The following is a 25,265-nucleotide window of genomic DNA, read 5'->3' on the forward strand; positions in this document are numbered from 1 at the left end:
GTTGGTGATAATCTTTGTCTTTCTTTCTTTCTTGCTAATTTACAACGTTTAGCATTTTCATTGTTAGTTTTAAAAACATAAAATTTGTCATGTATCTATGCTAATTATTGATGGGTTAGTCAGGGTAATCAACTTTATTGAATTCTGAAGACAAATTACCTTTTTTTCTGGTTATTGTTGTTTGTACAAGTTCAGTTAAAATGGAATGCATGAGAGGATAAAGCAACACAAAGTTCCAAAGATATTAATGTTACATTTAAGATGTTTATGACACGTTTAACTTTTCTTTTTTCATTTTTCATGCTCCAAACGATCATGTATCCAGAGGATAAATCAAATTCATAACAATGAAGCGTAGCAAGCATCGTGCCTCCAAGGATGATGGCAAAGGTCAGGGTGAAAGCTTTTATGAACTTGTGTGAAAATGTTAAAATGATCATAAATTCTTTTGACACAATTCAAAAACAATTATTTCAGTATTAATTATAGTGGATATTTATATAATTATATGATATTTATATAATAATAATATATTTGATAGGTTGTATTAAGTATTTTATGTGGGAATGTGTATAAAAATAATAAAAAAAAACATAGTGCTGTTCATGATGACATTTCATCATATTTGTCTTAAGATGAACCGGCCATTCTTGAGACCGAAGATATGAGGATGCCAGACCCAGATACCATCTCACTAGCATCAGTAACTGCTGTCACAACCAATGTCTCCAACAAGAGGTGACCAAAATTATTTACATAAATATCAAATATGATATTCTACATTACATTTATTTTATATATTATTATGATATGTTCTAGCATGATATATTACTATATTTGTCGATCAACTCTTTGTATTTTCTTTATCCAAAAATCCTTATATATTTTTTAGATCAAAGCCTGACATCAAGATTGAACCTAGTGCTGGAAGACCAATGGATTTCCAAGTATGTAAAACAGAAAGAGAATGAAATAAATCTCATCAAACACCCAATAGCCACTCTTACAAATGTTGGTTACAATTTATTTTGATGGTCCCCTTTAGACATTCTGTTGACTATAAGTAACATAGCAACTACAGGTCAACGCTCATTAGAGTATTAGTTGAGTATTAGTTGACTATTAGGGTTAGTAGAATAAGTTGACATGTACCTGCAAAGTTAGTTATAGTCAATAGAATGTCTGTTGAGGAGCGTCAAAATAAACTGTTAGCAGATATTGAGCAGACAGTCTACTAATACTCTAATATTAGGTGACATTGGTGCAAAGTTACTTATAGTAAGTAAATGCCTGAAGGGGACCATCAAAACAAAGTGTTACCCAAATATTGTCTCAGGTTATGACTGTAAACATGGTTCCCTGAGAAGGGAATGAGACGCTGTGTTGGAGAAGTGACACTATGGGAACACCTCTGCATGTTTGCGTCTTGAAGCACGTGTGAAATCAGTCCAATAATGTGGCGGGACATCAGCAAGTACTGTGTGACATCACGACCAGAAAGCTCTATAAATAGAACCTGGACCAAACAATGTCAGCTTCTGATAGGCCGAAGCAAGTCGGTCACAGGTATGCAGTAAGTATGGCTGGGTGACACAGCGTCTTGTTCCCTTCTCAGGGATCCATGGTTACAGTTGTTACCCTGTGGCGTTCCCTTTCAAGGAAACTCATGCTGCGTCGGAGTAGCGATGCAATGGGAACGTTAACACCCATTACACTGTACTGACAAGTGAGAAAGCCACCTATGGGCCATGGGCCACACCTCAATAGCAAGAGAAATAGCCTGGACTATCCACTTGCTCATAGTTTGTTTGGTCACTGGAGAACCCTTCTTAAGAGACCCAAAAGGCAGAAACAGCTGAGGACATCTAGGAGGACAAAAGGCTTGCAAGGATATCGATCATGCAAAGTTGGGAGGAACCTTAGGCACGTAAAAGTCTAGGGAACGGAAGTGATTTAACCATGAGCCATTCAGAGTCAGACTGACTTTATTTCCTACTGACTCAAAAGGCTCAAAGACCCTCTAGTACCACGGCCAAATCCAAAACCGGAATCCTTACAAGGCTTGCAGGCCACGTAGGAAATGAGTTGCCAGTGGGTTTCTCCCCAATGACTCACCACCCAAAGGTGCGTGGTGAACAGCTATTGGCCACCACATACACCTTCAGAGTGGAGGGGGATAGCCCCGCGGAGAACCAATCCTGAAGAAACTCTAGCACTCAACCAACCAGGCAGTTAACTGGGTCCAACTGGTGATTTCAGCACCATGAAGTGAAGACTCTCTACTTCAAGGCATATAGTTTCCTCGTGGAGGGAGCTTTAGAGTGTAGAATGGTGTTAACAACCTTAGATGAGAAACCAGAGTTTAGGAACTGGTCCCCCTCAGGGGCTAGCACCAAAGCAAGAACCTACAGATCTGGGTGGGGGTGAAGGATTGTGCCCCCCTGTCTGAGATAGAAAGTCCCTCCTAACGAGAATCAGGGAGAGCAGTCTGCCCTGAGTCCACAGGAGGATCTGGTGTGCCAGTTTGTAAAGTGGGTGAGTCCACAGAACCCCCTGATGATTTATGTAGGAGACCACCGATGTGTTGCCTGTCCGGACAAGCACATGATGGCCCCATTAGGAAATGCTTCAGAGCTAGAAAAACAATCATCATCTCCAGGCAATTTATGTGCCAAGAGAAATGATGACTCCCTCCACAGACCTTGCTTCGAGTGACCAGCACATAGGGCAAGCATCAGTCGTAAACAATCCGCAACAACAGGGTGCCCCCAACACCGGGCCTTGGGATAGAAACCAATCTTTCTTTCACATCATCAAGGTATGAAGGCACTTGCGGGAACCTTGATCATGCAGAATGGGTTGCCCCTTGGGGAAAACCTCTTGGTCTTGAGCCACCACTGCAAGGGTATCATGTACAGCAGGCCAAAAGGTACCACGTTGGATGCAGCTGCCATCAGAACTAACAGTCTTTGAAACTTTTTGACAGTGAGTGACTCAGACTTTTATCTTGTTTACGGCTGCCAGGATCGATTTGATATGAGCAGGAGACAGACGTGCCTGTATTGTTGTCGAGTTCTATACCACTCCCAGAAAAGTAGTCCTCTGTAATGGAGAAAGCACAATTTTATTGGCGTTCAGGCTTAGCCCCAGCTCCCTCATATGGACAAGGATGACACCTTAATGCCGAACCGCCATATGCTCCGGTTGAGCCAAAATCAACCAATTGTTAATATTATTCAATACGCAAATGCCCTGGAGTCGCACAGGAGACAGCGTTGGATCCACGCATTTTGTGAAGGTGCGGGGTGACAAGGCTAGGCCGAAAAGAAGAACCCGATACTGGTATGCTTTACCCCCAAAAATTAACCTGAGGAACTTGATGACCAGCAGGCAACCGAACTGACTCTAAAACCCTCCTTGGAGGGTGAGAGTCTCTCAGTGGCATAACATCTTTGGGCGGACACTGAGAACTGAACTCGCTTGGTGCGCCCTGAAGCACCAAGAGTGGCGGGGATGGCAGAATGGTCCTGAATGGTCCATTCTGCCAATGGGATGGCAGAATGGGCACAGAGGAGAAGTGGGCACCGTATGATGAGGTGTGAGCCACTTCTCCCCGGAGGAGGCTGCCCTCAGAGCCGAAGTCTTCTTGAGAATAATGAAGGTCCTCAAATCCGCCCTAAACCCTTCGAAGACCTCGGCTGAGAGGTCAGCCCCGACCCCCATTCTTTTTGTGGAGAGGCCCAGGAAGTGACGCTTTGCTTCTGTTGCATCTTGTATGGGGAGCTGGTTGACGGCTGGGGCTACTCCCGCACAGCAGCTCTGAGACCTGAGCTCGGTTAGAGAGGTAATGTATGAATGCTGCCGCTTGCTTTTTGGCCTCTGGAAGTCTATCGACAACTGAGGTGATAGCGCCGCTGAAGAGGCCAGGAGAGGAAAGCAGGGTGTCCAACAGAAAGGCTTTATCTTTCTCCTTTATTCCCAATAAATTTAACTAAATATGCCTCTCAATGGCCACCAGGGCTGCCATAGAACGGCAGATGGCTATGGCCATCTCTTTAGTCGTCAGGAATCCAAATCTGTGGCCTGGTGAAATTCTTACCGGAAATCACCCCCTTACCTTTGTCAAGGTCTCTTAACAGGTCAGCCTGGTACGTCTGCAAGATTGGCGTTGTATGCAGACATGCACCAGCCTGACCTGCCACCGTATAAGCTTTACCTACCAAGGTAAATGTTGTTGTACATCGCAAGAGTCTGCTCCACCTTACGCATCGCCCATATCCGTGTCTTTCTACCCCATTATGTTTGTATAATTTGTGACTTGGGGGCTGAAAACACGAGCAGAAAATGGTTTCCTCTGCATTCTCAACACCTCAATAAAATGGCAGGCCATGGGGGAGATGCAAATCTGCATCTCCCCCATGTTAAAATGCCCAACTTTACAGCAGAAAGCCTAGATCAAAAAGTGGCTTTGGTCTACACAGCTAATTCTGCCCTTCATGACAACTGTGAGAGGGGTGAATTTTTTTATAACTCATCCGTTTAAATTATATTAAGCCTTAAATTTCTGCATAATTAAGGGTGTCCACTTTTGAGTGACAGGTGGATTCCCGCTGCTGTGGTCATTAGTCATCATTAGCCATTTGTCTGCTGTTTGTTAGCCGTCACGTTACCTCAGCTAATTGTCTGACTGTAAAAATAAATAAATTTGGGAGTGACGCGCTACCAAGATGGCGACGGTCGGCTACGCCCACTTTAGGCTTCAAAAACGGTCTTCAGAAACCTACGAGTGACGTCACGGACACTACGTCCATAGTTTTTTACAGTCTATGCTTGACACGCTACTGGCTGACGTCCCCTGATGTGTTCCCATAGCGCCACTACTCTGTCGCAGCGTGAGTTCCGCCGAAAGGGAACTGAATGTCATTGAGTTAGATAACAAAATATCAAAGCATATCAAAGCAGGGGCATTTATTGTAAAGAAAGACAGAAGAAGCCAAGCATTTTACAAAAAGTTTGTTCGGTTTGAAATGCTAAAAAAATTAGATGAAGTGCTGCTAATGAAGGCTGTCATTATTGTGTGATTTTTGCATTGGTGAAGCATTAGTGGAATATGTTCATAGTAAATGTGATAAACCTGTGATATACTACACCCACAGATACAGACACATGCTTTAATATTTTGTATGTTTCTAATTGTGATGGTTTGGGGGCACTGTATATTTCAGATACATTATACATACCACATACATTATTTCGTAAATTTGTGTTATGCCCCACTTTCCAGGTTAGTGTTACTGTAATCGAGGCTAGACAGCTGGTGGGATTGAACATGGATCCAGTGGTGTGTGTGGAAATTGGCGATGATAAAAAATACACTTCAATGAAGGAATCGACCAACTGCCCTTACTACAATGAGGTATGGGATTGTAATATTGTCCATTATGTAAAATTAATGACCAAAGCATAAATTGGTTTGTGTGTTGTCTACTGAACTATGGTTATCTAAGCATTGTAAATGAAATGTTTTGAGAAGATTCATCCTAAAGCTTATTGTATGCACACTTTTTTTGTAGTATTTCGTTTTTGACTTCCACGTTCCTCCTGATGTCATGTTTGACAAGATCCTGAAAGTGTCCGTAAGTATCATGAAACAACAGTTATAGAATAAAGCCTCCCATTGAGAAAAAGATGTACAGTACAATTTAGCATACTTTTTAAAAATGTAATTCTTTAAAAGAGAATGATATACTTTAAAAGAATATACTTAAGTGAGAACTGAATGTAATGTTTTGAGACACTTAATTGCATATAAATGGCAATTAAATTTAATTTAAATTTATGTTAAATGTAAGACCGGAGGACGAATGAAGGCTTAAATACACAGGGGAAGGTAATCAACAGAACAGGGGCAGGTGTGGACTAATTAGAAACCATGAAAATGCATGAAAGACTAGGGCTGAATCCGAAATCGCCCCCTAAACTCTCATCACTATTCCCTTCGTTAGTCCACTAATACTGTTCATTTGAATGAGTGAATGAAAACAAGTGAGCGAATTCGGACAGCTGTTGAGCGTACATCGGTTGTACACTCGTTATTGCAGTGCAATGTGGGATTGAATAAGTGCACTCAATAACGTCCACTATGGATTCGGACAACACTACAAATAGCTGTCCCCTCAAATAACGCCCTATTTGAGATTGTAGGGGGCGATTTCTAATTCAGCCTAGAACTCCGGCAAAATGGTGCAAAAAAAAAAAAAAGAAGACTGAAATCTAAACAAGACAGAAACTAAACATGACTGTGACTGATTATGGTAAAACAAAATATAATTTAAAGTAATTTAATTTCACCTAAGTACACCTAAGTGGCCTTTTATTTCATTAATATTATATTATCTGCTAGTACAGTTTATATATACAGTATAATATGTATATATATATATATATATATTTATATATATATACTGTATATACTTCTAAGATCTGAAGTACACTACAAGTGCACATTGAATAAAATTAAGCACACTTCTTAAATAAGGGGGAACTTATTCATAAAAGATTATCTTTTTCGTGTAGCATTAAGCTTCGTTTTAAACTGTTTTAAAATAATGTGTCCATTCAGGTTATTCACTCTAAGAATCTTTTGCGAAGTGGCACACTGGTTGGGAGCTTCAAGCTGGACGTGGGCACAATATATACACAACCTGGTAACTGGTTTTACATGTTTCTATATGAAGCTCACAATTTCACTGAAGACTTCAGATTTTCAGAAATAGTTTTTTTTTTCTTTACAGAACATCAATTCTTCCACAAATGGGCCACTTTATGTGATCCCGATGACATCACTGCAGGATGCAAAGGATACGTCAAGTGTGACATTGCAGTTGTTGCAAAGGGCGACACAATCAAGACTCCACACAAAGCAAATGAAAGCGATGAGGATGACATTGAGGGGTAATAAAAACCTATCCAATATTGCTAATGTTATTATTAGTGTTGTTTTCTAAGGTAAGCATCACTCTTTCTGATTCTTACACTGAACAAACTCTAAACTCCAGTGTTCCCAACTTGTTTGGACAGTACTATGAACTAAATATTTACTTGCAATGCTATTTTATTTATAGATACATTTGCATTCAATTTGATTCGTCTTTGGCCATTATTGGCGAAAAACGTTCAGAACACCTTAGCAATGCACTGGCAATCGTGGCAGTGACTATTAGTGATATTAGTGACTATTTCACCATACACAATTTCTGCAGGAAATGTGAAATATGAGTTTAGTGTAGTATTTCACCTGTCACACAACAATAAAAATGCTAAAAAAGATCTCCCAGATAATTTCATGTAACAATATATTTAAAGCCAACATAAAGGCAATTCTATTTGCAGAAACACATATCACTTCTTTTATTAATTTCTCTTCTTGTTCCAGTAACCTTCTGTTGCCGGCAGATGTCCCAGCTGAGCGGCAGTGGGCAAGATTTTATGTCAAAGTATACAGAGCCGAGGGGTTACCCAAAATGAACACCAGCATCATGGCAAATGTCAAAAAAGCTTTCATTGGAGAAAATAAGGACTTGGTTGATCCTTATGTCCAGGTGCTATTTGCAGGACAGAAGGTGGGCAGAATTCTTATTAATATATACATACACATTACATTTTGTATTGTTTCCATCACAGCTGAATCACTATTTCCTACTTGTTAGTGAGTAGCAAGTGGTATTAGAGGAAGGGTCATTCTCATTCTAGAGAACATTTGATTGAACAACAACCTTGTGTAGTTCAAGATGACCCTTATGAAAAAGAAGTACTTTAAAACTAAAACTTTATTTTAAGGTGTCCGTGTTACAGTGTGATCATACATTTAGGTACTGAGTAATAATAATTAACTGCATGCACTTACTATAGGGTTTTAGGGGTTAGGCTTTAGTTTAGAGTTAGTTGCATGTAATTATGCATAATGTATGGCTATTACTACATGTAACGTGTAACAAGGACACTGTAAAATAAAGTTTTAAATGTACTAAATTGCAACTTCATCATTATAAATGTGTAATCTACAAATGTAGTTAAATACATTACATGCAAGTTTCAACAGAAATGACATTAAAGTAAATTTTAATTTGCCATAAATACTTAACAGTATATTTTACAGTACACTTGCAACATGCAATTAAATGTCTAAAAATATTACATTCAGTTTGCACTTAACTATATTCTTTTAAATGATATCATTTCATTAAAAAAATACTTCTTTTAAAATATGCTAAAAGAAAATTATCCTTTAAGAGAAAGACTACATTTTAAGTGTGCATTTTGGCTAAAACCTCACTTTTAGAAGTACTCTAACGTCAAATCTAACAGACATGAACTAAAAGTTACACAATTGTATTTCTTTATTGGGCCAAGTGGACACAGGCGATGCAGATACGAGAACTGATGTTTTTATCTGTCCACAGGGGAAAACTTCAATTCAGAAGAGCAGCTACGAGCCGATCTGGAATGAGCAGATCGTGTTCACTGAGCAGTTTCCACCTCTGTGCGGGAGAATGAAAGTCCAGATCCGCGATTCAGATAAAGTGAACGATGTGGCGATCGGAACGCACTTCATTGACCTCCGGAAGATTGCTAATGATGGAGACAAAGGTAACAGGGCTAAGTTGGCAAGGTCTGCAAAATAATATTTCCTTTGTCTTTCTTGTTGTTTATTGCATTTAGCTTTGGATGCTCAACCACAGAAACCATCACTACATTGCCGTTCAAGATCATTATAAGATTATTTTTAATACAGTAACACTGACACTACTGAATGAGAACAAAGCTTGAACTGTATTGAGCTGAATAATGATACTATTGTCTTCTGTACGGCTGCTTTACTCTAAAACAAACATTTTATTCAAGCCAAAATAGTATTTAGGAATATTGCTAAATCAACTCTGTTATCTAAAATGATATCCCTTAAAACTCATCTTTGATCACCAAAATTACATATTTAAAAGTTTTTCCTTGAAAAAAAAAGTCTTCATGCCTTAAAATATCTTGACTGTAACTCGACACCCTTGCCTCATTTAGTATGCACGGTTCTATGAAAATGCAAATGAGCCCCGTCTCCACTCACTCACTCAGCTCAGAGATCCACTGGTTGACGATCACGCGTTGATCTGATTGGTTACAAGGTAGTTTGTGACGTCAGAAACACCAGCGATTTCAAAGCGTGTTTTTGAGACTGTCTTTGGTTCACTGCAGTTTTAAGGAGGAAATACTCAGCAGTGCTGTCGACTTATGAATTTACACATGGTTTGTCTTGAAGCACATTAAAAACACCACATAGACATATAAACAACATTAAAAACTGGATTCTCACCACAGGGGGACTTTAAATACATTAATTTAAACCAACTAATTTTTTGGGGGGATTAAATGAAGTATAAAAAACAACACTTTAAGATAATTTCAGGTTACAGCTTTTTGCAATGTAACTGAATCAAATTAGTTTTATAATTTTTTTATTTTGTTGTTGCAAAATCGACACTGTTATCGAACTGAATTGAATCAACATCTGGATTGAACTGAATAATGGCACTATTGTCTTCTGCAGCGCTGCTTATAGCTGAATTGAACTAATTACATAATTGATAAACTCTAGTTTACATGGTTATTGAACTGATTATATAAAAGGTCAAAGGTACAAAATAAACATTCATCCGGCTTCTATTCGTAGGCTTTCTTCCGACTCTGGGCCCGGCTTGGGTCAACATGTACGGTTCCACACGCAGTTACACGATCATGGATGAGTACCAGGACTTGAATGAAGGACAGGGGGAAGGGGTTTCGTTCCGGGCTCGTCTGTTGATCAGTCTGGCCGTGGAGATACTGGACACCTCGTCTCCTGAAGTAATGAGCTCCACCGAGGTGCAGGTGGAGGGGATACCCAACATCTCAGATGTAAGTGATCCACAGACGGGGAGGTCGACAGGCAAATTACAGTGAATAATTCATTCATCCTTTATTTTTCTCCCTACATTATTTATTTAGCAGTAATACTTATAGTAGTTCTTTGTGTGCAACACAATGATCTGCACAGTCAGAGCCAAAGTTAGGCTTCATGTGACTTTAAATTAATCATTTGGGAAAATTTACACAACTCCGTCAGAATTATTTATGAACACACTGACTATCTAATCTTAGGAAGGCCCTCTTTATGCACAAAACAATATTTAATCGATTGATTGTTGTTTATATCTAGAATGCCACAGGAAAAATTGAGGAATTCTTTCTCTTCGGATGTTTCCTTGAAGCCACTATGATTGACAGGAAGATTGGAGACAAACCCATCCACTTTGAGGTTACAATAGGTAAAGTCTATGGTTATACCAGTTATCAGCCTTTCAAGTTATAGATGTGAATTTGGCAGACACGTTTTTCTAAAGTGAATTACATTGCATTGAAGGTCTACACTTTATCAGTTCATGCATTCCCTAGGGATCGAACCCATGACCTTGACGTTGCCAGCGCCATGGTCTACTGTTTGAGCTTCAGGAAAAGCTATTGCAATAAGATTGCAGTCAGAGGTGTCTACTATTCAGAATGTTACTGAATTGAGATAGTAAACAGGATGCAGAATTAAACAAATTAGGATTAAAAAGGTATTAATTATTTTAAAATACATAGTTTATAGTCAATTTGAATGAAACGATCTTTATCGTGTTTTGGTTGATTCAAAACAAATTTAAACACTAAATAATTACTTCTAAATAATAGAGCCAATCGTTGATTTGTAAAGTCATTGTGTCACTGTATCTGCAGTTAGAAGCTCTGATTCCTATAGAAACCTGAGACTCGCGCTTAGGACTGCACATGTGCATTGGCTTGTCTAGCCTGAAAAATACGCTTTTTTAACTCTATTTGAGCACAAGAAACAACAGTTATGGGACAGTCCGTGTCAGATTTTGCTGCTGATTTGAAATATGTCATTTAATTGTGAGTTCGGCAAGCAGTTTTTGAGATTTCAGGATTTCCCCTATTACAACGTTTGAAACTGCTGCACGGAGGCGTTGCAAACATGACGCCGAGTGAACAGACTTTCATTGAAAGGGACTTAATTGGCATTAACTAACACAAACTAAATATATGCATTGTTGTGAATCCAGCAAATAAAACAAATTTGGAATATCAACAGAAATGTCACCAAACATCAGCCAAAATTCTAATATCTAGTCACTAATCAAGCTTCTATAAATTAGGGCGGTTTATGCAAATCATTTACTGGTGAGAAATATTGGCCATGTTAAAGAGGAGAAACTAAGAACAGCAAGTTTCTAAGAAATGGCAGGATGTCGAGTAGACATGCAACACCTTCTGTTGCAAAAACATCTTCAGCTCGTAGATGACATTTGGACAAAGTTCACTCATTTTCCACTAAACTATTTTCTGTTGTCATGCAAGCACATATATAACATGAAGTCAAATTAATTGCCATAACAGTCCTGATATCTAAACTTAGTTAAATTGAATAGTTATATTTAGTATAATGTATTACAATATTTTTTTGCATGTCAAATCCTAGTTTAATATACAAGTCAACTATAAGTATTATGTACAATTGTAGACTGATTCCCTGTTTGAAAACAATAATTTTTAGTGGCCCAGAAATTAAACACTTGAGCTTTATGCAAGTAATGAGATGAATCTGGGAAGCGTGTCAGAGACCTGCCTCATTAAACGATCCTCTCGACACCAGGAAACTACGGCAGTGACCTTGATACTCCAACCAAGCCAAAAACAAAAAAGAGGAAGGGTGGAGATGGGGATGAAGAGTCTGAGCTCATTCACGGCTCCAGTGACGAGGAGGATGATGATGGTGGAGATATGTCTTCAGTTTCCTCCACCCCTCCAATGAAGCCAGTCATCACTGACAGGTTCAGTCACTCAACACTGCTGATCCAAATCTCATTTACTTTTATTGTGACTTTTGGTGCAAATTCATGTGAAATATCTTGTTTATTTGTTGTGCAGAAACTATTTCCACCTCCCGTACTTTGAGAGGAAGCCCTGCATCTATATCAAGAGCTGGTGGCAGGACCAAAGAAGACGTCTTTATAATGCCAACATCATGGACAACATTGCAGACAAACTGGTAATACATCAGTGAATATGGGTTATATCAGTTCCTGAAATAGTGTTTGAGTTCGTGAAATATTGATTTTTGTATGGTTCTGTACACATTCTCATTTTTGACATAATTTGTTATTTAATTTTTCACTAAAATGTTTAAAATCTTAAGGCAAGCCACTAAAACTCTAATGAATATCACCATACTTTTCCCAGTATATTAATCACAGTACATTAAGAAAATTGTGTAGTATTACAAGTTTTCTGAAATTATATGTTTAAAATGCAAATGAGGCATTATCTAATTAAATATGCAATATATTGCATAAATATGGAGAACAGAAATCTGAATACTAAAGCCAGGTTCGACATTCTTGTTTCGTTTTAACATGTTAGATTTTTTTCACAGATTCTATTCTTATCACTCCATAAATCAGAAAATATGTACATTTTCACCATATTTTTTGGAATACAATGTTAAATCAAGTGATATATGAACAACCTCTGTGAAAATACATCCATACATTTTCATTGCAGCCTGTGCTCTGTATCATTTTATAGGAAGAAGGGTTGAACGATGTGCAGGAGATCATTAAGACCGAGAAGGCCTATCCTGAGCGCAGACTCAGAGGCGTCCTGGAGGAACTCAGCATTAGCTGCAGGTTTGCAAACGTATTATTTTGTAGATCATGAGCCAATTTTGAGTCGTTCTCTGGAAACTGTGCAATTTGTGCTTCATTTTGTGTTCCTTGATTTAAAGAGGCCATATTATGTCCTTATTAAGTCTTGATTTATAGTTTTTGGGCTCTACTAGAACAGGTTTTCACGCTGGAATGTTCAAAAAACATTATTTTCCCCATATTTGACATTGTTGCAGCTCCTTCTCTCTTCCCAGTCTGTCAGTTACGGGGGGTGTTTCCCGAATTCATCGTTATCCAACTGTGTTCGCAAGTTATGTCGTTATCAGCAGTTCAACGAGTCGGTGTTTCCTGAAACCATAGTCCCAACGAACATTCGCAAACAGCATCGTAAAGTTGTGTGTTTGGAGCGACAGCTCTTGACCTGTGGTTAGAAGAAGAGTTTATGGTTTGCATGACATGTGGACTCAATAAATCCTGATCTTGAGCAAAATAAGCAAGATGACATTCAGTACAATCTATATCTTTAATTAAGAACACCTACAAATGTCATTAATGTCTTTTTGTTTGTCAAGGGATTAAAAGTGCTGTTTTGGTGCTCTAGTACGCAAGAACGAGTCTATGATCTAATCTGGAAATAGAGCAAAATAACATTTGAAAAAGGATATTCCCTGTGTCACAGTGTGGTCAGGTAAAAGGAGAAGGATCTAATTGCAGCACTTTTATTAAACAAAAACAAAGAAGATAATCTAATCCACAATGAAGAAGAATGCAGGAAACATGTGGCAGCATAAACAACACAAGATAAAGAACTGTACAAACTGAGGACTATAAATCCACAGAGGCAAACGAGGGAACAAAATGAGCAACAGGTGAACTTAATTAGTGATTAACTGGCACACAGAACAGAACCAAACCAAAACAGAACATACACGTCACACTCAGATTCCATGTCCATTATTTATAGCAAAAAGCTGGCAATAATTCGATCTGAAACAGATTCATTAAAATAAGTTATTACTCCACCACCTGCGTGAAATCATTAACCAACGTGGTTGAATGACACATTTGCGACAACGTGGTTTCGGGAAACAGTCGTGACTATAGCTAGTTGATTTCTTCAACGATGCATCACACTATGGTAGTTAAGCAGCGAGTTACATCGTTGTATGGAAAACACACCCCTGTTTGCTTCCTGTCTCTATGAAGCCCCTCCTTCTGAAAAGCACACTGTGCTCTGATTGGTCGGCTGGATCAGTGTGTTGTGATTGGTCGAGCGCTTCGAGTGTGTTTGGGAAATGTCCCGCCCCTTACCATAACGGCCAGTTTAACACACTACTAACTAACTCAACCAGGCCCCGCCCCTTTATTCTGCATATTAATTATTGAAACGAGGAATATTGAGACGTTTTCGTTCCTGGAAGAAGTTCCGTTTCAGGGAGTTAAAAAAAAAGTGACACTGTTATAGAGAATAACTCCCGCTGGAGGGACTTTGCAGAGCTTTTTCACTCTCAAACAGCAACATTACACACTTAAGAAAGATGAACATGAAAAAAAAAACACAATAGGTCCTCTTTTATACTGATGCAATTGACAGGTTTAAGGTCAAGTCTAGAGTTAGTTACAAATAAATAACTAATAGTACTTTGCAAGGCTTTAACCACATTTATGATCGGCCATGAAAAAAAACACTAATCTGTCTTTGACCACTAATCTTGGGTCAGCTATATTAGAGGAATTACCTCCCTATATTTTTACATACAGTAGTGGTTACTTTGTAAAGTGATAAAGCATGATTTATTGATAGTTCAGCAGTAACATTTCGAAATACAATGTGAAGAAAAAAAAAATGCCTGAAAATTTGAGGCACAAATGACAGTGTTTGACTAACCCTAACCCTAACCCTAACCCTAACTTTATCACAGAACCATTTTTTATATCTATAGTCTAGATGAAGGATATAATATAGCAAATTTCATATCTCTTTCAGTACCTTTGTAACTTTGGCAAACAATGACCAGAATCAGGCCGGGAAGACTAAACTGGACCGGGAGAGAGTGAAATTATGCATGCAGGAACTGGTAAAACACTCAGACTTCAATAAAAAAAAAAAATGTTACAAATACATGCTATTAATAACTATTATATACTATTATCATGTTTAAAAAAATCATTCTGTTTCTGACAGGAAAACATGAGCCAGCAAGCGAAGGCCATGCGGTCACAAGTTAAGAAAAGCAACGTGAAGGACAAAATAAAACTGGCACAAAACTTCCTCCTCAAGCTGAGATTCCTGTCTGATGAGGTAGTGCACAACATGCTTGAGTTATATGGCCATATTGATGAATTCAAAGAACTGTAAAAATATTTATGTAAATCCTTATGGTTTTTCATCATAGCCACAACACAGCGTTCCAGATATTTACATATGGATGATAAGCAACAACAAACGCATTGCATACGCCCGCGTTCCCTCCAAAGACATCCTCTTCTCTTCTATCGAGGAAGAAAACGGGAAAGACTGTGGGAAGGTCCAGACGTTATTTTTTAAGGTTGGTATGAATGCACTCTGAACATATCTCATAAACAGCAAGTACCATATTATATATACAGTATAAACACTGTATAAATGGGAAAAAAATGTTGGTGCTAATTTCACTTGTGAAGGCGAGAATATAGAAGCCCTGTAAAAAAATGTTTAAAATATATATTTTTATCCCACAGTTCTGACATTTTCTCGCAGTTGTGAGTTTATATCTCACAATTCAGACTTTATAACTCGCAATTGTAACATTGTTTTTTTTCCTCAGAATTGGGATTATGACTTAATGACAAAATGGAAGTGTCATAATTGCTTGATATAAACTTGATAAAAAAAGTCAGAATTGCAACTTTATTTCTTGCTATTCAGACTTTTTTATATAGAATTGGGATTCTGACTCTCAATTTAGAGTTTATATTTCACAATTCGGAGAGAAAAATTGTTATGTATTGTTTTAGAGCCATAACATAATTTTGAAATATATTTCCTTAGATTAAGAGTGATTATGTTTTTTGATAAATGTAGATTTTGTGTTATTTGTATTGTATCACGTGACTGACTAGTTTTATACAGTACGTGTTACGCACACGTAACAATTTTGAAGAAGAAGAAAGAAGAAGGAAGGGTTTGTGCAAGACAGTTTTTTTAACGTGGAAAAGAATGAATGTTTTTGGAACGTGAATAAGTGTAAAGTAGTTTTGAGTTTGAGTTCTCTTATAATGTACCAAGACAAAGGAAAAGTAAAGCTTTACAAGACAAGTTATGGATTCACACGTCAAATCCTTTGTGCAACACCCTTGTGGAAATGGTGAAGGACGAAAAATGGCTCAGATCGCCATTACATATTGCACATAAACTCACAATTTTGAGCTTTTTTTTTTAAGATAAATTTGCTATTGCGCAATAAAAAGTTGCAGTTACACCTTTTTTTATTCCGTGGTGGAAACAACCTTTAAAAAAGGAATAAAAAAATATGATATGATACTTTTAATTGGCTTGTTCTGAACTTTTACTTGATATGTATGGAAGCTTGTTTTGGCCACAGAATAAAACATTTTAAAAGATAATTGCGACTTTTTTTCTCACAATTGCGAGTTTACGTATCGCAATTCTGACTTTATATCTCCCAATTGCATGTTATAAAGTCAGAATTGTGAGATATAAACATGCAATTCTGAGAAAAAAGTCAGAATTTTGAGTTTATTTCTCGCAATTGCGAATTTATCTATATATTTATCTATATATTTTGAGTTTATCTCACAATTCTGACTTTACAACATGCAATTGCGAGACAAAAGTCAGAATTGCGAGATGTTAACTCACAATTGTGAGAAAAAAAGTCAGAATTGTGAGATAAAAAGTCGCAATTACCTTTTTTATTTTTCATTCTGTGGCGAAAACATTCTTCCATAGATAGAAGTACTAATTTACTTCCACTCTGCTCACCTGTGTTTCTAGCTTCCTGGTAAGAAAAGCTTTGGACCTGCAGGCTGGACGGTTCAGGCGAAGACTGAGCTGTACCTGTGGCTCGGCCTGAGCAGGCAGCGGAAGGACTACCTGAACGGACTGCCGAACGGCTTCGAGGAGAACATGGCAGTGAAAGGGCCTGGCGTACAGTCCGCGCCACCCACCAGCCTGATGTACACCAGTAAGAGACCCATCGTTTATATCATTGGCTACAAATTGTCTATTCAATAGTCGGTGATAACTCTTACTTCTCACCAACAGTGAAGCAGATCTTCCAGCTGAGGATTCACATGTATCAGGCTAGAAGTCTGTTTGCGGCCGACAGCTCAGGCCTATCAGACCCGTTTGCCAGGGTTTTCTTTTCTACTCACAGTCATGTCACAGAGGTGAGATAAAAGTAGTTCAAGTGTTCTTCCAGTATCATCCATAACATTTCAATTAATTTAGGTGACATTTCAAACATGATCATTATTATTAGCTACATTCTACTAACTATAATTAACTTTGCAACTACATGTCAACTAACTCTCAGAGTATTAGTAGACTGGTAGGGTTCGGGTTGACATGTATTTGTAAAGTTACTTAGGGCCTATAGTCAGTAGAGTGTCTGTTGGGGATAATCAAAATAAAGAGTTAGCAGATATTAATCAGACAGTCTACTAATACTCTAATGAGTAAATTGGCATGTAGTTGCAAAGTTACTTATAGTTAGTAAAATGTCTACTATCGAAAGTAGTTTACCTTATTATTATTAATATATATGATATTATTAATACCCCTTGTGTTGTGTGTATGATGACATTGATAGGTAATTCATTCGAAAATTAAAGTATTATTTAATATTTTTCATTTTAATATGATTGAATGTTCTGTACTACACTTAAAACAGATGAATTCAATAACAATTCCACATCCTGCTTGCTACATCAAATAATAGACGGTCAATTACATTCCTAATGGCGTCAAACCCCCCCAAAAAATGTCAACACCATCAGGCCAAATGTGACCCTGGACACAAAACCAGTCACATGGGTAAAAAACAAATTTAATTGAGATGTATACATCACCTGAAATCTGAATAAATTAGGTTTTTATTTATGTATGGTTTGTTAGGATAGGACAATATTTGGACAAAAATCTGGAAACTGAGGGTGCAAAAAAATCGAAACATTGAGAAAATCTCCTTTAAAGTTGTCCATTTATGTTGGCGATTGTGCTGCATTCACTCACAAAAATAAATGTTTTCTATATTTCCGGTAGGAAATTTACAAAATATCTTCATGGAACATGATCTTTACTGAATATCCTCATGATTTTGGCATAAAAGAGAAATATTTTGACCTATACAATGTATTGTTGGCTATTGCCACAGATATACCCGTGCGACATGTGACTGGTTTTGTGATCCACAAATGAGGAAAAATAAAACATTGAACATATAGAGGTTGACGGGCTTGAACTGAAAATATATACAGAAAAAAAAGTAGTTTGGCGCTGCTTTACTGCTTGAGCAGATGAGCAATGAACAAGTTTAAAGAAGTTGAAAGGAAGATGTAATAAGTGTATGATTTCTCTCAGGTCCTGAATGAGACGTTGTGTCCTACATGGGATCAGCTGCTGGTGTTTGATAATGTGGAGCTCTATGGTGAGGCTGGCGAACTGAGAGACGATCCTCCTATAATCGTCATCGAGATCTATGACCAGGACACTGTCGTGAGTGTCGATATCCTCACAATTGTTCATTTTCTTCTGCTTTTCATGCTTTCACAATCGTAAATGTGCTCCGATCTCATTCTGCTTCTCAAGGGAAAAGCTGATTTCATGGGTAGGACATTCGCTAAACCTATAACCAAGATGTCAGATGAGCATTACGGGCCGCCACGCTTCCCTCCTCAACTAGAGTATTACCAGATCTACCGGGGAAACTGCACTGCGGGAGAGATGCTCGCCGCCTTCGAACTGCTACAGGTGCACCTGACACTGTGTGTGTGTGTGTGTGTGTGTGTGTGTGTGTGTGTGTGTGTGTGTGTGTGTGTGTGTGTATGTGTGTGAGTGTGATGGGTAGGTTTAGGGGTCGGGTTAGTGTGTGTGTGTGTGTGTGTGTGAGTGTGATGGGTAGGTTTAGGGGTCGGGTTAGTGTGTGTGTGTGTGTGTGTGTGTGTGTGTGTGTGTGTGTGTGTGTGTGAGTGTGAAGGGTAGGTTTAGGGGTCAGGCTAGTGTGTGTGTGTGTGTGTGTGTGTGTGTGTGTGTGTGTGTGTGTGTGTGTGTGGGAGTGATGGGTAGGTTTAGGGGTCGGGTTAGTGTGTGTGTGTGTGTGTGTGTGTGTGTGTGTGTGTGTGGGTTAGGTTTAGGGGTCGGGTTAGTGTGTGTGTGATGAGTAGGTTTAGGGGTCGGGTTAGTGTAAGGGGAGAGAATGTACAGTATAAACACCATTACGTCTATGGAATGTCCCCATTTTATGTAAACGCGTGTGAGTGCGTATATATATTAATGTACTGTGTAAATCTTTCAGATTGGACCAGCTGGAAAGGCCGACCTGCCTCCAATAGATGGACCTACAGATATCGATCGCGGTCCAATCCTGCCGGTTCCTATTGGCATAAGACCCGTCTTGAGTAAATACCGAATTGAGGTGAGTTGATCGTTATCTTGTGTCATTTTGAGGCCTTGGCAACCTCAATATTTTTTACCTTTGGTAATTACGTTACACAATTATTGTATTTAGGTACAGATTTCATTGCCTTCTGGTGAATTTTGTTGGTTTGAAGCCAAATTGTGTCAAGTCAAGTGAAGTAGGGCTGTGAAACTATTAATCGCATCCAAAATAAAAGTTTGTGTTTACATAATATATGTGTGTGTACTGTGTATAATTATTAAGTAAATCTAAATACACACACATGCATGCATATATTTACAGAGACAATAACATAACTATTTGCATACAGTAACTACAGAGACCAGCCTCTTATTCATATATTCAATTGATTGGATGGTTGTGGTTTGCTATTGGTGGATCTCATGTGAGTGACAGGTTATAGCCCCGCCCTACATCAGCGGGGAACAGATGTCGTCGTAATTCTGATTCAAGATTACCAGGAACATGAACTTAAAACAATGATGTGCACCGATAAATTCTGCAATATTCTATTAAAAAATAAGAATGATCAGTTTTAATTTCGTGGCAACTGTAATGTTTACAGGTGAAACTCGATTTTTTTTTTTACAAAAGTTCATTTATTTCAGTAATTCAACATAAAAGGTGAAACTAATATATTATATAGACTCATTACATGCAAAGTGAGATATTTCAAGCCTTTATTTGTTATAATTTTGATGATTATGGCTTACAGCTTATGAAAACCCCAAATTCAAAATCTCAGAAATTTTGAAAATGTTCATAAGTTAGACTACAGAGACCAGCCTCTTATTCATAAATGTTTGTGCCTCCAAACAGTGCAGTTTACAATGCTGTTGGTTTTAATTTATTTATTTCTTTAAACATAATACGTCGAAAATTTAAAAAGACTTGTTGGGTAATATTTGTAATATGCTGGCATAGTGGCACTAAAGGCATTAATAATCTATATTCTCACTTCTGGCTATAATTCAAAAGAATATAGTTGGCTCTGAAAGACATTTCAGTAATTATTACAGTGAAAACTTATCTTTAAAAAAAAATAATGGTGATTTGATCAAATATGATAAAAAAGTCAAGTCCACTGTTTTCCATGCATGAAAATGCAGCGCAATAAGTTGCAATTTTGCTTGGTTTATTATTGAAATGTGTATACTGTATCAGGATTTGAGCCTGTCCCAAATGCATCCTACAAAATTACACCACAGAAGTGCCAGAAACGTCACTGGTGCCCTTTTAAAAAAAAGCTAGATGCACTCAGCTTTAAAAAACTTTGGACAAATAAAAATGTCTGAATGTAAAAAAATTAAATGAACAAAATATTTGTGCAGGTTCTCTTCTGGGGCCTACGGGACTTGAAGCGGGTGAACCTGGCCCAAGTTGACCGTCCCCGTGTGGACATCGAGTGTGCGGGGAAAGGCATTCAGTCAGCGCTAATTCAGAACTACAAGAAAAATCCCAACTTCAGCACTCTGGTCAAATGGTTTGAAGTGGTGAGTTTTTGCACTTTTATATCTCTGGATTTTCAAAATTATGTTGATCGCACTACAAAGATTTGATAATGCTGAGGATTTTTCCCCAGGACCTTCCTGAGAATGAGCTTCTCCATCCCCCTCTGAACATTCGGGTGGTGGACTGCCGGGCGTTTGGGCGTTACACGCTAGTCGGCTCTCATGCCGTCACAACTCTACGCAAATTCATTTACAGGCCGTCGGACAAGAGTGTCAATAGCTGGTCTGCTATGGGTGTGTATGCAGGGCTGAGATGATACTGTTCAGTATGTATCTTTAGTTGATAAGTCTTATAGCATGCATGGCATAGATGTGAGCCTTCATCTAAAAACATTTAAATAATTAAACATTTGTCATGTTTGTTAAATAATGGAAATGGAAAAATATTTGAACCTTTAGATTTAGTAACTTTTGACTGGTAGTGTATACTTTTATATCCCTTATTTCTCAGCTAGTAAGTAACGTCGTTTTTCCTCTACAGAGGAGGTTGTGATCCACACAGAGCCAGAACCAACCGTAAAGAAGACTGAGACAGTGGTCAAACTTGACTCAGTAGGAGACTTTACAAAATTAAAATTTAAATATGCATATTAACTTTATCCGTCAAACATTTGGAGTCACATATAATTTAAATTTTTTTAAGGTGTTGAATTGAATAGTGAAGCAAAAGCAGGAAAAGTTTGCAGTGATGCATGTTTCTCCTTCACTATTGTTCATACCATCAACTATTAGAGAGTTTCCATTTGTGTCACATGTTTTCATCACTACATCATGCAGACTGTATGTGTGTTATTACACAGTTTTTTGTGATGGAACTATTATATTATAAACAGTAAGTAGTTGTGTCCAAACTTTTGGCTGGTACGGTAAATCATATTCTAACTCAATAGCGATTTCATAAAAAATATATATATATATATATTTAAATAAGAGCTTATGCTTTAAGCTGACTTTTGAACTTGTTAATTTTATTGAATCTGTTTTCAGGCATCTGATGCTGTGGTTAAAGTTGATATGGTAAGTATACAGATATCAGATGTGTTTCTTTCTTTCTAATTATGTTCAGTGCCTGTAGCATTCATCCCAGCTAACAAAATATATTCTAAGAATGTTTTGCTAATGTTCCCATAAAGTTTTAGAATTTTTTTTTTCTTTTTAAAAATGTTTCTTCTTGGTTATGTAAACGTTAAGGGAACATTCCATTTCATCAATTTGTAAACATTATGCAAATGTTACTTTTGAATTTTCTCTGAACATTCTGAAAAAACTAGTAACATTTAAAAAAAAGTTTCCTGAATGTATAAATGTTTTGTGCTGACGCTTTGAGAACATTATCAAAGACCAGATAACTTTGAACAAACATTAATGTTACAACATTAACGTTAAATCATCTAAATCGACAACATGTATGTTAGACCCTATACCGACTAAGCTATTGAAAGAGATGCTTCCAGAGTTCATAGATCCTCTTCTTAATATCATTAATTCATCTTTGTCATTAGGATATGTACCAAAAACTTTTAAGCTGGCTATAATTAAACCGCTTGTTAAAAAAACGCAACTTGATCCTACAGAATTAGTCAATTACAGGCCGATCTCGAATTTCCAGTCAGGATTTATACCATATAGTACTGAGACTGCTCTCATTAGAGTGCTCTCACAAATGATTTGCTCTTATCATCCGATCGTGGTTGTGTCTCTCTATTAGTGTTACTCGATCTTAGTGCTGCATTTGACACTATCGACCACAACGTTCTTTTAAATAGACTCGAAAATTATGTTGGCATTAGTGGAATTGCATTAGCATGGTTTAAATCATACTTATCTGACCGTTATCAGTTTGTAGCAGTAAATGAAGAAATGTCTTATCGATCACAAGTTCAGTATGGCGTACCACAAGGCTCAGTACTAGGACCGCTGCTGTTCACTCTGTACATGCTACCATTAGGAGATATCATTAGGAAGCATGGCATTAGTTTTCTCTGTTATGCCGATGATACTCAGCTCTATATTTCTTCAAAACCTAACGAAACTTACCAATTCACAAAATTAACGGAATGCATAGCTGATATAAAAAACTGGATGACTAGTAATTTCCTGCTTTATTGGACAAAAAACTTCCTCACGTAATAACCTAGAATACTGTCTAACACTTGATGGCTGCTCTGTTAAGTCTTCGTCGTCGGTTAGGAACCTGGGTGTGCTCTTTGATACCAATCTTTCATTTGAAAGTCACGTGTCTAGTATCTGTAAAACCGCATTTTTCCAATCTTAGAAATATATCTTGCTCTGATTGACAAATGCGGAACAATTAGTTCATGCGTTCATGACCTCAAGGCTAGATTATTGTAATGCTCTACTGGGTGGTTGCCCTGCACGCTTAATAAACAAACTACAGCTAGTTCAAAACGCAGCAGCTCGAGTTCTTACCAGAACCAGGAAGTATGACCATATTAGCCCGGTTCTGTCAAAACTGCATTGGCTCCCTATTAAACATCGTATAACTTTTAAAATATTGCTGATTACTTACAAAGCACTAAATGGTTTAGCTCCGCAGTACTTGAGCGAGCTCTCAACGCATTATAGTCCTTCACGTCTATTGCGATCTCAAAATTCCGGCCAGTTGATAATACCTAGAATATCAAAATCGACTGCTGGCGGTAGATCCTTTTCCTATTTAGCACCAAAACTTTGGAACAGTCTTCCTAACATTGTCCGGAAAGCAGACACACTCTGTCAGTTCAAATCAAGACTAAAAACACGTCTCTTTGACCTCGCTTTCACATACAGTAACACATTATAGACACGACGACAACGCAGTCCTGAAGTGTCAACTAGTCCCTCCCCTGTGAAGGCCTCCTTCCTTTCCCTTTACCTCTGTACAGATAAAACTGTGTCGGGATAATTGCGGTTCACGTGGCTATGCGGAAGAAAATTCTGTATTATAAAATTTTCAAGGCTTGTACCTTGGATTCTATTTCATGGTTTGTGTTCTCGAGCCATCAGGTGCTGTTTTGTGCAAATGAGCGGCCGGATCACATTAAGGGTTTTCTGTTAGAACGGTGTCGTGTCAGCGGCCCCTAAGTTAATAACTAATGATCGTTGCGTCGGAAGTGAATCAATCAAAACTAACTTTAGCTGGACAATAACTTTATTCTAGAGCTGCTGTAAAGCCCAAAAAATCTCTGTTACTTTAATTTCCTATTATAACTGTAAAGCTGCTTTGAAACAATCTATATTGTTAAAAGCACTATATAAATGAAGGTGACTTAACTTGACTTACTGGTAGAACGTTTGTTCATAACTTTGAGAGAACATTAGCCAAAGTTCTGAGAACGTTCCGTTAGCTGGGAAAAATTAACATTCATAAATTCATTATTTTTGTGTGAAAAGGGCTTTTTGAATTTTGTGTCTTAAACATTGTGGCAGCCAGATGATGACAAAGGTGGGAAAGGGAAAAAGAAGCGGAAGAAGGGCGATGAGCTTGAAGAGGAGGAACTGGATGAAAGCATGCTGGATTGGTGGTCCAAATACTTTTCCTCAATTGAAACACTGAAAGAGGTTATTTTACATTTGCTAAAAGATGCTTTGAAATCCATAAAAATGTATGATTCAGGTGTTTTTAACTGAGAAAATTGTTTACTATTTTATGAATGATTTAGGTCCTTAAAGCACAAGAATCAGAAGCTGAGGAAAAGGACGATTTTGACTCTGGAGAGGGTGGAGGTAACTGAAGCAGTTTTCATTTATTATGTCTCTAATACAAGACACCTGTAGAAATCTAATAAAATTGATCAGTGTTAAATTTAATCCTGTAATGCCTGACATGAAATATTGTTTTGAAATGGAACCATTTGGCAAAATATTTTTTTTTTAAATAAAAAAAAAGTATTTTTTTGTTGCGTATCATATTTGATAGATCAGGTGTTTATGGCTAATATAGTCTGATAACAGTGAGAATATGAAGGAAAAACAGCTCAGTTTTATTCAGAGGCCCAAACTGAGCAAAAATTGGTGCAAATGCTGATATTTATATGAACAAAAAGATGAAATTCTGATGTGTGTAAATCAGTGAGATCTTTATAACAGTTTAGCAGATTACTTACATAAAATGCAAATTAATATCAGTCGTCACTCTATTTCTGCCAATTATATGTCTTAGTAAGATGATATTTAAATGCTTAGGTTTATTATCAAAGCTCTGTAGTTTTACATAATGCAATGCAATACAGTGATGATTGAGAGATGAAAAAATAAACCCTCTTTAAAAGCCTGGTCATCATATTTGAGACTCACATTTGAACATAATTTTTCGATAAAATGATGTCTGGAAGATTAAGTAAACCTAAGCTGCTTCA

General features: G+C 37.6%; 1 protein-coding gene across 1 annotated transcript in view; it reads left to right on the top strand.

Moving 5' to 3' along the window:
• Positions 1–347: 347 nt before the first annotated feature.
• Positions 348–25,265, top strand: part of LOC308707722 (otoferlin) — a gene marked incomplete at both ends in the record, with an annotated part of 47,881 nt that continues 22,963 nt past the window's right edge. Inside the window, 28 exons of the mRNA XM_081394335.1 lie at positions 348–396; positions 636–738; positions 893–947; positions 5,285–5,416; positions 5,574–5,636; positions 6,623–6,707; positions 6,795–6,954; positions 7,436–7,622; positions 8,463–8,649; positions 9,725–9,948; positions 10,250–10,358; positions 11,744–11,921; positions 12,019–12,139; positions 12,676–12,776; positions 14,743–14,833; positions 14,941–15,057; positions 15,152–15,304; positions 16,753–16,942; positions 17,023–17,147; positions 18,340–18,474; positions 18,568–18,729; positions 19,274–19,393; positions 20,728–20,889; positions 20,979–21,141; positions 21,389–21,459; positions 21,895–21,924; positions 24,337–24,468; positions 24,570–24,627. Coding sequence (XP_081250461.1) covers positions 348–396; positions 636–738; positions 893–947; positions 5,285–5,416; positions 5,574–5,636; positions 6,623–6,707; positions 6,795–6,954; positions 7,436–7,622; positions 8,463–8,649; positions 9,725–9,948; positions 10,250–10,358; positions 11,744–11,921; positions 12,019–12,139; positions 12,676–12,776; positions 14,743–14,833; positions 14,941–15,057; positions 15,152–15,304; positions 16,753–16,942; positions 17,023–17,147; positions 18,340–18,474; positions 18,568–18,729; positions 19,274–19,393; positions 20,728–20,889; positions 20,979–21,141; positions 21,389–21,459; positions 21,895–21,924; positions 24,337–24,468; positions 24,570–24,627 — 3,463 coding nt within the window. The remainder of the gene's footprint in view (positions 397–635; positions 739–892; positions 948–5,284; positions 5,417–5,573; positions 5,637–6,622; positions 6,708–6,794; positions 6,955–7,435; positions 7,623–8,462; positions 8,650–9,724; positions 9,949–10,249; positions 10,359–11,743; positions 11,922–12,018; positions 12,140–12,675; positions 12,777–14,742; positions 14,834–14,940; positions 15,058–15,151; positions 15,305–16,752; positions 16,943–17,022; positions 17,148–18,339; positions 18,475–18,567; positions 18,730–19,273; positions 19,394–20,727; positions 20,890–20,978; positions 21,142–21,388; positions 21,460–21,894; positions 21,925–24,336; positions 24,469–24,569; positions 24,628–25,265) is intronic.

The sequence above is a fragment of the Scardinius erythrophthalmus genome (assembly GCF_964197995.2).
Source record: "Scardinius erythrophthalmus genome assembly, chromosome: 19".
Lineage (NCBI taxonomy): Eukaryota > Metazoa > Chordata > Actinopteri > Cypriniformes > Leuciscidae > Scardinius > Scardinius erythrophthalmus.